At 35.3% G+C, this 12,815-nt stretch overlaps 1 protein-coding gene across 1 annotated transcript in view; it reads left to right on the forward strand.

Annotated features, from left to right (window-relative positions):
- ADGRV1 (adhesion G protein-coupled receptor V1) overlaps positions 1 to 12,815 on the forward strand; it is a 252,208-nt gene that overhangs the window by 38,203 nt on the left and 201,190 nt on the right. The window contains exons 23-34 of the mRNA XM_062513025.1: positions 945 to 1,125; positions 1,734 to 1,936; positions 2,588 to 2,717; positions 4,179 to 4,259; positions 4,464 to 4,603; positions 5,019 to 5,628; positions 6,555 to 6,770; positions 7,881 to 8,096; positions 8,935 to 9,179; positions 9,375 to 9,556; positions 10,327 to 11,138; positions 12,381 to 12,590. Of these exons, the coding sequence (XP_062369009.1) occupies positions 945 to 1,125; positions 1,734 to 1,936; positions 2,588 to 2,717; positions 4,179 to 4,259; positions 4,464 to 4,603; positions 5,019 to 5,628; positions 6,555 to 6,770; positions 7,881 to 8,096; positions 8,935 to 9,179; positions 9,375 to 9,556; positions 10,327 to 11,138; positions 12,381 to 12,590 (3,226 nt within the window). The remainder of the gene's footprint in view (positions 1 to 944; positions 1,126 to 1,733; positions 1,937 to 2,587; positions 2,718 to 4,178; positions 4,260 to 4,463; positions 4,604 to 5,018; positions 5,629 to 6,554; positions 6,771 to 7,880; positions 8,097 to 8,934; positions 9,180 to 9,374; positions 9,557 to 10,326; positions 11,139 to 12,380; positions 12,591 to 12,815) is intronic.

Below are 12,815 nucleotides of genomic sequence, written 5' to 3' on the forward strand. Positions count from 1 at the left end.
GTGTTTGTTAAATAGAAAGGGTGGGTGGACAGCAGAAAATACTGTCTTTAATTTCACTTCTATCATTCTCTGAAGTCATTAGGGACTGAATGAAACCTACTGACATAATTTGAAAAGATCTCAGTGACTCACTTAGAACTGTGCATCTGGTCCCAGTTAAACAATGTAACTGATTACAGCTTGGCAAAAACTTGTGATTTTGGATAATAGTCTGCTCCTGGCAGCTTATTCAACTTTAATTCTCTACTGAAATGTATTACTGCGTTACATACAGTCATTTAAAGTTAAATTTGCCAAGCTTTGCCAGTCTGGCGGCGTGAATAAGGCCTGGTTTATTTTATAAAGTCGCAGAAAAGGCCTGGTGAACCCTCCTGTTTCATTGCTAAGTAGATACAGTCTACATACAGAGGGCTTAATGGTCATGGCCCTAAGAACCAGACTGAAAGCAGTTTCTCATCAGGTGAAAAATCTTAGGGGAACTTCCACTGACATTTTTAAACTACTCATTCCCATGGCTCTAAATACAATCAGCTACCTACCTAAAGTTTTTCTCCTGTATATTTGTAAATCTTATCACAATATACAGAAAGCTGGAATTGTCTGAGTTTAATATAGTAGCCTATGCAGAGCAGATTACACAAGATAGTATGATCTGTAACCTCAAGTGTCAGGTGGCATTAACAGCTCACTTCACTTGCTGTCTAAATTAGATTAATTGCTGTAATAGCTCTGATGGCTTGGTAAAGATGTTTCTGGAATTGGCATTCTAAACTTACTATCATAAGGTTAAATTACATTGAGGGCAAAAATGTTCTCTACAATCCTTTCTGACCTCACAGCAGATACAGCTGATTGACTAAAACTTAATTGTTTAAAGGGTCATAAAACTCTTAAGGGATGTATGTTGCATAGTTTGATTTCTCCATGATTTGGTCCTTCTCTAGGTCTTAAATTTGCATGTTATTGATGATGACATTCCGGAGCTAAATGAATATTTCCGTGTGACATTAGTCTCTGCAGTATCTGGAGATGGAAAATTAGGTTCAACTCCTACCAGTGGAGCAAGTATAGATCCAGAAAAGGAAACTACTGACATCAGCATTAAAGCCAGTGACCACCCATATGGTAACAATGTTGAAGATGATACAGTCTTATTGCAGATTTATGTATACTTCTAGCACAAGAGGTAAAAATTTGCCTAGCCTAGATAGATGAGGAAGCAATGTCAAGTATTACATTTTATCTAACTTGAGATTAATTCTTAATTTTTAAACAAGAATGAAAGTCAAATTACATACTCTTGAGAATACTGCAAAAAAGGAATTAAAGCTGCCTGGAGCAAATGTGATCCCCTTTGGCAAGAAAACCAAATTGCATGTTGATTTTATGCCAGTTTTTGTGAAATTAGAATTTGTAACAGAGAGAGGCATTTAAGCATGCCTATTATTATACCAAGAAGTACTCAATATTATGACATTTGAGTTCTTTTGGGAAGAGTTGAATTCAATCTTGTGATATGTTTTTTTTAAGGCTAACATAAATATCAGTGAGAGAGAGAATGGTACATAGCACATTCCTGGAAATAGCATGATTGATTCCTAAAGGCATATTGATATATCTAACATTTCATAAACTTTAAATACAGATATTATAATTTTTTTAATGTACATTTTTATTATTATAATTTGGATTTGGTATAAGAAGCCATGTAAATAATATTTTTTGTCTTTCAGGTCTACTGCAGTTCTCAGTGGGGCCACCACCTCAGCCCAGTGATGAAATGATTCTGCCAGCCTCTGCTGTGCCCCATATTACTGTTAAAGAAGAAGTTGGACACATCCAGTTATTGGTAGTTCGTGCACAAGGGCTACTTGGAACAGTTCTTATGGATTACAGGACAGTGCCACTTACAGCTTTCAGTCCTAAAGATTACCAGGTATGGCTATTGCCAAGTTGTGTAATTGTTTTAGAATTTAATTAGAACTGTTTGTCCTGTAAATAGACATCAGTTTGAATATTTTAGCTCAACTGTGATTTTTTTCACTAGCTCAGCTGTGATTCTTTTCACAGTTTTATTATGGTGTTGTTGTAAATGCATAGTACTCACTATAAAAATATAAATCATTATGTGCCTTTTGCCTCCTTCCTGTGTAGCGTGTTGTGTTTCCTAAGAAAAGCCTCTGGGCTTGATTTTGATATCCTTAAGAAAACTGTGACTGCACCAAGAATGGATATTTCCTATTGTTTCTATGTATATAAGACTCTATATGATCATCCAGGTGCATATGCAGGTGAAGATTATGTTTGTATGTACTCATATTTGTACATATTCAACAACATAGCTTATAACTATCTGTTTGCTTGTCTGATTGCTGTTTGTGCAGAACAATTTAGATAAATGAAGATGATAATTCAATGAATTTAGATTGCTGTTTCTTAAAATAGCAATAACAAAGACTCAACAGACTTTTTAAAGTTAAGGTGAAGAAAAGTAGATGTTTTGATAAAGACAAAAAGAATTGAGGCTGTATTTATTTTTTCATTTGGATGAAAACACTAAACTCGAACAAGACTTGTCATATTTCAGGCTATTTGGGGCTCAATGGAATTTCAGCCTGGAGAAAGATATAAGTACCTTGCTGTTAACATCACTGACAATTCTATTCCTGAATTAGAAAAAACTTTTAAAGTGGAGCTGTTGAGCCCAGAGGGAGAAGGTAAGGCACATACATCAATCCACTGTTTGTATTTCTGTGATCTTTATTTATCCCTTAAAATCTAACTTTATGAACTATTTCCATGTTATTTTTAATGACACACCCTCCAGACAGTAGCAATTCTTTTCAGGAAAGAACTGTCATTCAGATGGTTTTTAATCACTGCTGTACAAAACCAGATCTCAAAGAAAGTATATTACTACTATGCATTCAAAGACAGTTGCATCTTTTTAAATTACATAATTCCATAGTTGGTAGAGAGAAATAAAGTAATGGAAAAAAAAAATCTATTTTTTTTTTTTTTTACATTGTCAGTATTCAAGGTTTAACAGCCAAAGGTGTGCTTTTTATCTACCACTTAAGTGAGATTGGAGAAATTGCAGTAAACTGGTTCAGTTTAAATAAACTGCAAGAACTGATTCAAATGGATTATATTATTAGAAAATTGTGGGTTTTGAGTTGCCTGGGGAATTTAGCTGAGTTGGAGAACTAGCTGGAAGCTAGTGTAAATCCTGCTTTGAGACATTAGTTTTACAACTGTTGGCAAGCAGTTCATGATATTGGCCAATGCTCCTGCCATGAAAAATCACTTTTACCTTACAGAATTTATTTTCATTGCAAAATGTTTTAAAGGGAGATACCTCCTGGTTGGAGAAGAAGAAGTAAGTCAAAATATTGAGAGCCATAAAGTGCCTTTTGAACTGACATTATTTTTCTAAGAAATTCAGAATTGCAAGTGTGATGCCTTCCGGAAAGTTAGATCATATTAACATGAATGTCTGTGGTGCAATGTGGCACTATGGTCCTATGCTAGGATTCTTTTGATAAAAGTTTCAGAGCTTTCATGCATATGTAATTTTTGCTCAAGTAGTTGTTTCAGTTAAAGGAACTTTTTGACTTTTTTTGGTTAGAAAACCAACAGCTAACTTTGCTAATTTACAAGAGACAGATACCTCCTCAACATAATCTTTTTGAGCTTTCCAACACCAATGCAAGCACAAAACTTATGGTAAAGGCCCCATCAGTTAAGCTGCCATTTATTTTCAACTTTCTGACACAAGTTTTTGATTTGTGAGAAAATATTAGAAGAGTTTGACAGGATCTAGCCACTACTTCCCTCTCCCCCGTGCCCTATTCCTAATTTCTCCATTAGGATTGAATAAGAGGGAACACAGAAGGAAGGGGGGAAAGAAACGATAAAAGAAAATTGTATGTGTTTTCTTTCCATATGACTTCCTTTTGCTGTTTCCAATGCAATAAATTAAACAAGAGGTAGCATATTCAATATTTTTTCTGGCTTTCAGCAGAAATTCTGTATACTTTCATTTTAAAAATTGACACTTTCCTAGAATACGTCTCTGTCTTTTTTGTGTTGTCCAGAAATGTTTCAATTACTTTCTGCTTTCCCTTTATTTATAAATGTATATATGTGTATATATGTGTATGTCTGTCATCTTAAAGTTGCTGAGCTCTTTAGAAATGATGGAAGTGGTAGTGGTGATGGAAACATGGATTTCTTCCTTTCAACTGTCCCTCAACATGGTAAGTTTTTTTGATTGATGCTATATTTTATTTATAATTGTAATAGCTGTTATGAATTACTATGCTTGATACAACTTTCTTTACATGCATTTAGAGATCATTAATTTATATTTAACACAAAGTTTTACAAAAAAGATATTTTCCATTTTAATTTGGGTGCATTTTAATATAAAAATAACCCTTTTTGGACCTTGCATTTAACAGCTAGCTTGGGAATTGCATCCCACATCCTTGTGACAATTGAGGCCTCTGATGATGCTTATGGTGTGTTTGAATTCAGTGCTGAGTCCCTTTCAGTGAATGGAACTGAGCCTGAAGATGGAGATAGCACTGTTGTACTGCAGGTTAGAAAGCTTTGAGTCTCATATTGGTGTATTGTACTCTTCTGTCTGTTTTTTCTGGTGTTGTCTGATGTTTTTATCATTAGTTTATGGGGTTTATAACAACTTTGTTATGAACATTTGTTTTTCCAGTCATGCAGTGTTTGCTAATATTATTCAGCCTGAAACTAAAATAATAATAATGATATCCAAAAACTTAAAATCTTCTACTTATTTAGAATCAAGGGACTTCTATCTTAAAACAAGTGTTGATAGGACAAGTTCTACAGAGCTAAAATAATAAAAAATTACATGTTTTTAAAACACAGACATATCTTTAAATCATCATTTTATTGTCTTTGCTTAGTTGCATTTCACACTTCTATGTTTTTCTTCCTCATAGAATAAAAATATGCATGTCTTTCTATGTTTTTCTTAGGTTGTGAGAAGTCACGGGACCTTATCTCAGGTGACATTGCACTGGATCATAATTTGCGATCTTACCAACGACCTGATTGCTACAGATGGGAATGTAACATTTGATGTTGGCCAAGTGAGAGCAAATATTACACTAGAGATTTCTCCTGATGATGTTCCTGAATTGGATAAGATGCTTTCAGTTTTGATCATCAATGTCTCCCTTGGTCGTCTTGGATATCATACTAATGCAACACTAACGATTTTAGCGAATGATGATCCATATGGAGTTTTCATCTTTTCTGAGCGAAACAGACCAATAAAAGTTGAGGAAGAAACAAAAAATATCTCTCTGTCAGTTATAAGATGTGGTGGTCTCCTTGGTACAGTAATGGTGAAATACAGAACTATTGGTGATGAAGAAAAGTCGCCCTTTCTTCCACCTGATGTTATCAGAGCAATAGAGGGGAAAGACTATATACCTATTATAGGTTATGTGATCTTCGCAACCAATGAAAGTGAGGCCACAATATCCTTGCCGATTTTGGATGATGATGATCCTGAGAGATCAGAATCTGTTTTTGTGGAGCTAAGCAGTGTTGTTTTGATCAAGAAAGTTCAGGATCGGCCAAGTAAGTGTATTACATAAAATCTACAGTTTAACTGTAAAGGTTAGTATTTAGATGTAACAGGAGAAAATGCAGCAAGATAAATGAAGAACGCTTTACCTCTGCCACACGCTGTATAGTTAAAGATATCTCTTGAGTTACCTGACTTCTGCCTGTTGGCATTTATTTCCTTTGGCACACTATTTTAGTGGAAAAGCATGAGTATTTCTTTATCCCTTTTGCATTGTCTTATCCAAGGTCTTTCAGGCCAAATATTATTTGTTTGTGCACTAATGCCTGCTCATTTAGCATTGTTTCTGGAAGTTCAGTAGTAGGAAATAACTAAGCTAGTTTTTCTTACTCAAATACAAAAAGTCTTATTAAAAAACAAGTGATGTAGAATTAGTGAAGTACTGATTTCTTAGTGTTGACAGTTTTCACTTAATTTCTTATTCAGATAAATTCAGGTCATTACAGCCTAATTTGTGCTTCTAAGATTCTTGGCATGTTTAATTGTTGCCCTTGCTAACAGATTAAGGGGTAACTTCAAATGTAATTCCACTTGGAGTTGAAATTTTACTTGTATTTCATCATATCAGGAGTGAAACAAATTATTGTGAACTGTATTGATCATACTATTAATCTTATGGGAAAATAAATAAATAAATAAATAAATAAATTTACAATACCTCATCTTTTCAATAAAATTATGGTATGTATGCTCCATAGCACAGGAGAATAATCTCTCTGATTATTCTGCCAGAAAGTATTTTAAACACATGTATTTTGATTTGGTTTGTAGTTATGCTTTGTCCAATTGTAAAAAAGATAGTTTTCATGAAAACTAGAGACAGGTAAACTCACATGTATGCCTGTAAAATCTATAGCCATAAATAGTAAGCATTTCAATAAGTTTTTATTAATTTCAATAAGTTTTCTTTATATTTCAGTTATAAATTCTCCTCGACTTGGCTTAGTGGGTGAGACAATAGCTCATGTGATTATCAATGCCAATGATGATGCTTTTGGAACACTTCAGCTTTCAGCTTCAGCTGTGCGAGTTGCTGAAAACTATGTTGGACCAATCATTAATGTGACCAGAACTGGGGGAATATTTTCAGATGTTTCTGTGAAATTTAAAGCTATGCCAATAACTGCAATAGCTGGTAAGAAAGCAGAATATCAGAACTATGCATCTGTGTTAAAGCTGAAACAAGCAAGTGTGAATCTGAAACATATGGGAAAGTTTATGCATTATCACTGGAGAATCTAAAAGCGAAATGAGGAAAGGAATTGAGGTGTCTGTTTACTTAGTAGCGCACCATCACTTAAACGCCCCTTCTCCCCCCACCCCCCCCAAAATACTATAGTAGTATATGTAAAAGCAATTTAGTCCCATGTACATATTTAAACCCATCATGTATTGCTTAGTTGAGCTTATTGGAGAGAAAGTGAGATCTGGGGACTCAGCAGTACAACAAATAGAGAAAAATCTATCAAAATTCAAGGACACTTGTACTTCTGAAAATGGAATGTAAGCTTCTCCAGTTGGTCCCTGCAGTAGAGAAGGTGCATAAAGAAATGAGAAAAAAATATGAAGTCTGCAGGATCACTTAGGCAGTTATAAATTGAATGTGCTGTATTTCATCTATGTCCAAATTGAATAGGTGGGTGGTACATGGTCTGAGCTAGATTTATATCAGATTATGCTTTCAGTTAGTTTCTGAAGCAGAGCTCTGATCTAGTATATCACAGGTGTTCCTCTAGGCAACTAAGACAAGTTTGCCTAAAGTGAAGTTAACACATATAACATGCTCTTTACTGAAATCTGTTTTGATAAGGTGCTTTTGTTTTCACTTTTATCTCTTGGAAAGCTGGAAAGCATTTAGAAATCAAAGATAGAAACATCTTGGTAATGTGACCTTGCAAACAGCAGGCAGTAATGGACCTCCTGTAACTACCTCGTGGTCTAACAGTGCAAACTCTCCTTGGGTAAAACCAGATTTTATTTTGATCCATCCAGACATCTAAAAGGCAATGGGATATTAAAAAAAAAAAACCCCAAAACAAAACAAAAAACACTCTCCCCCCCCACCAATCCCCCAACTTTTGGAGTTTAAAAATAAAGGAAAAGACCCCATAAAAAATCCGAGAAATGTATGTGTAAGCAAAGAGATGTGTATTACTGATAATGTTCACCACGCTGAACCATAAAGCATTGATATTATCTGGGTATCTGGGTTTTACTGGTTTTTTTTTTTCATCTGCAAATCTAGGTGAGGACTACAGTGTAGCTTCATCAGATGTTGTCTTACTAGAAGGGGAGACAAGTAAAGCTGTGCCAATTTATATAATTAATGATGTCAATCCCGAACTTGAAGAGTCATTCTATATTCAGCTGCTGAACCAAACAACAGGAGGAGCCTTGCTTGGATCTTTGACGAGGGCACTTATAACTATTGAGGCTTCTGATGACCCATTTGGATCCTTTGGTAAAGGAGAACATATTTTATTTCTTCTGTTAACATTTTTTCTGAGGGTTTGTGGGGAGTTGCTACTTGGCAACTGAATAAAAACTTTCAGAAGTGGAAGTGTTGGTGTAGAGAGTAAAGGAAAAGATAGCATGAACTGAATTAAAACATGTAATAAAGGAGTAATGGGGCTTCAATATAACAAAAGGATTGAGCCTCTAAGAGGCTCTGATTGGTGGCACAAACAAGTAGAACAGGCAACAGATAAAAACTGATGCCCAGGAAGTTCACCTGAACATGAGGAAGGCCTTCTTTACTATGCAGGTGATGGTGCACTGGAACAGATTGCCCAGAGACGTTGTAGTCTCCTTCAGTGGAAACATCCAAGAACTGTCTGGATGCTCTCCTGTGCCTTGTGCTCTGGTACTTGAACAGGGAGTTTGAACTGGGTGATCTACAGTGGTCCCTTCCATCCTGACCCATTCTGTGACTTCTGCTTAACATATTCCATGTTAAATAGTTTTAATTTATTTCTTCAATAAGTGACATGGAATCTGGTAAAGAGTTTCTTTGCTGGAAATAATTATGAAATTATATTTTATGACTTTAGAAACAGTTCATGTTTATCCTCAAATAATGGGTGTATTGGAATAGACCTTTTGGATGAGGACTTAATTTTTATGCTAATTTTCTCTGCAGATGAAAATATGAGTATTGAAAGTTTGCTTTTAGGTTTAAACATGAGTAAAAGGGGTTTACCTGTGCAAGTAAATAAAATAAAACTCTCTACTTCAGGAACTGATACATTTCTTTTCAATTTGATTGTTAATGTACTATTTCTCCCTGTGGTGTATGCCAGTTTTTCAGAATACCAAATTCATTGTGGAGGAGCCTGAATTTGGATCAGTAACCATAAATCTGCCAATAATCCGCAATGCTGGGACACTGGGTAATGTTACTGTTCAGTGGGCTGCTACCATTAATGGACATCCTGCTGATGATGACTTGCAAGTTGCCATGGGCAATATTACTTTTGCCCCTGGGGAAACCATTCAGGTGTTGCTGTTGGAAATCCTGGCTGATGATGTTCCAGAAGTAGAAGAAGTAAGTAGAGAAGTTATACCTCTCTTGATCAGTATTAGAGTTTTAACTTGTATAAGAAATGTGTGCAGATCCAAACAAGAAATGTTATGTCAGGAAGCTGCAACAACTAAAGGTTTTGTTTTGCTTGTGATTATTTTTAGAAATGACAAAAATTATTTAGCTGTATTATTTGTTTTTCTTTTTTTTCTTTTTGAGATTGTCCATGTAGAATTAACTCAGGCCTCCAACGGTGGTGCTATTGGGTTAGATGGCACAGCAAATATTGTTATACCTGCCAATGATAATCCTTATGGCACAGTTTTCTTTCATCAATCCTCATATCGAATTCAGGAGCCACTAGAAAGAAATTTACTTGCAAATATATCAGTCAGGAGAAGGTCTGTATAATATTGGCTGATTTTGAATTTGTGGGTTTTTTGTTGTTGTTTTGGTTTGACTTGTTTCTTGTTGGGTATTTTTTTGGCAATAATTTAAAATGTTGTGCCCTTATATAGATATTTGCATCAGCTTCTTGTTCTACCAGCTCTCTTTTTTTCCCCATATACGTTAATTTTGAACTAGATATCTGCTTGTTAGAAATATACGTAAAGTTTCAATGAAATAAATGTTTGTAGTGCAAACCCAGTGTACACAGTGTACTTGAAGTTTTATTTTGCCTGTTAAATTGTCAAGCCACTTAAAGCTGCAAACCAGCCTGTTCCTGTGATGTGAACTGGAGGATAAAATGTATCAAATGTTATGTGATGGAAAACAAAATGAAAAGCAGAACAGGTTTTGCATGTGAAATATGGTGTCCTGAGGACATCTCAGAGGAATGATAACAGTGCTAGACAGCAAGGGCTTTTTCTTCCTTGACAGTTCTAGGAAGACTAATTTAACTCCTAGAAAGAAATGTTTGCAAACATGCATGTTTAACAGACTGCTACCAAAGCTATAAGCAATCAAACTTGCTCTCCAAAAAACCCAGCTGCTAAGCTATTCTGGTAGTAGCTTCAAGAGAAGCCACTGTGATTAGCTATTTGTAACTTTTCAGCAATTCAGAAGGCGTTAGTTAATTTTGTTCATTTTTATTCTTAACCCAGTAACATACAGAATGTTAGACATGTTTCACCAGCTAACGTAACATTATTATTTTAATTTCTTTTAGTGGGGGGAGGTTTGGTCAGCTGCAAATATTTTACAGCACGTCTGAGACTGACATTGTAGCTCTCGCCATTGAGCAAGGTGAGGATATACTGGCCTATTATGAGTCTCCTGTACAAGGAATTCCTGACCAGCCATCCAAGACCAGAGTGAATGTGTCAGCAGCAAGTGACCCGCTGTATGCCTGTGCAACTCAGTGCCTAAAAGAACAAGCATGTTCAGCCTTTACGTTTTCTGGTGCCTCAGAGATTCCTCTCTGCCTCTGGCTGACAACAGAGATCAGGTCATTAACTAACATGTCAGGATTATGGACCTACAAGAAGAACATCAGCAGCACACCCATTCTGTTTAGCACACAAGCCATTGCTGGTAGTGATTATGAATCTATCACAAGACAGTGGGCTATCATGAAGGAAGGGGAAGAGTTTGCAAATCTCACAGTTACCATACTCCCTGACAGCCTGCCAGAACTGGATGAAAAATTCACTATATGCCTGTTAAAAGTTGAACTACTGAACATCTCAGCCAGCTTAAAAAATCAACCAACTATTGGACAGCCAAATACTTCCACAGTTACCATAATGATGAATGGGGATGCCTTTGGAGTATTTAAGATCTACAGTGTAAGTCCCAATGCAACAGAGAAGGGTCTGTATATTGAAGTAGAAGAACGCCCTCAGGCCAACGTGCAGCTAATGATACACAGGACAGAAGGCAGCCTGGGACAGGTGGCAGTGGAATGGCGCGTTGTTGGTGGAACTGCTACCCCAAACTTGGATTTTGTGGGTGTTGGTGAGATTCTGGTGTTTGCTGAAGGTGAGGCAAGGTTTAGCACTAGCTTCTCTTGTCTAAAACTAAAGAAAACACAAAACAGACAGACACACAAAGGCCACAAAGACTGAAAAAAAAAACAACCCACAAAAACTTAAAAAAAAATGGGATGAAAAATGGTAAATATTTATGTATTTTTAAAGAAATACTGCGGTATGCATTACAAAGATAACATTTTTACTAAATAAATGAGGAATAGTATTGCTGAAATACTTGTTATATCAAAGATAATGAAAATGAGAACAGGTCTAAGTGCTCTTTTGTTAATCATCAGTTAATTCAGTACTAATTTTTAATGATACATAATTTTAGATTGTGGGATTGTATTGATTTTATTACATAACAGGATAGTTAAAAATTGCCAGGAAGAAAAGTCTATGGCAGGCATTATTTCAACACTGTGCACATGATGGATGTGTTTTATATTTTCAAAGTCTGAGATGATTGAACAGTTGTTTTGAAAACAATTTATGGGAGTGTAGTAATGATTCTCGTGTTCATTTAGCTTGATAAACCATCTGAACTAAAATGGACGGTTGCCAGGAGTGATTTGGAAACTGACATGTAATTATATTAGTGTTTATAAGTTTATAAAATCTATTTTCAAAATACTTCAAAAGGCAATATAACAAAAAACATATGTATCTGGTAAACTGATATAGTTATTAGTAAAGGTTATGCGCATACAATGACCAATAGGATTGTGTTGCAAATTGTAATGTAATAGAGAGACTGGTAATTGATTGTATTTACTGCTTACACTGTCATTTGTTGATATTCCAGAAGGCAGGTAACTAATATGACAGCCCACTTTAATGCATTTCCTGGTCCAGTGAATATATAGTCAAGTTTTGTGTACATGTGTCTGTATGTGGTTCATCAGAAAATATATTCACTTGATAATGCTTTTTACAATGCTTTTCTTATTAAAAGTTGAAAGCTGGAGAACTTATAAAGCAAATAAGAATTCTAGGCATTCAGAATGCCAACACAATTTATACAGAACATATTTAATAATTTGTTAATTACATTGCCTAATACAACCTTTCATTAATAATTGAATAAATTTTCATAACAATAGTCATAACTTCTAGACAGGTAAATGAGTAAAGATTCTTCATGTCCTTTTTTATATTACTTACTTACTATTAGAGTAGATGATTGAATCTTTTTAAAAGGTGATTTTCATGTGGACAAATAGGTATGTATACGTTCTTCTACCTTTAGGTGAAACAAAAAAGGTGGTCACACTCACCATTTTAGATGATCCAGAGCCAGAAGATAATGAAAGCATCATAATCAGCCTGGTGCATACTGAAGGAGGGAGTAGGATTCTGCCCAGTTTCGACACTGTCACAGTGGTTATCCTGGCAAGTGACAATGTGGCAGGAATCGTTAGCTTCCAGACAGCTGGAAGGTCTGTTATTGGTCGTGAAGGTGGGTTCTCTTGTTGACCACACTCAATTTGTTTAACATGAGCTTCCATCTCTGTGATTTCTACTGATAACCATTCAGTGATTATTATCACTATTCAGGGAATGCCAGCAAACAGAGAATAACTACATACTTAGTGCACATTTCTTTGGATTTTTAACTCCTGCAAACAGCACTTAAATTAAATCTATGGATAAGATGAATAGACTATTTCTAAACTGTTATTTC

The sequence above is a fragment of the Cinclus cinclus genome, chromosome Z, assembly GCF_963662255.1.
Source record: "Cinclus cinclus chromosome Z, bCinCin1.1, whole genome shotgun sequence".
NCBI classification, from domain to species: Eukaryota; Metazoa; Chordata; class Aves; order Passeriformes; family Cinclidae; genus Cinclus; species Cinclus cinclus.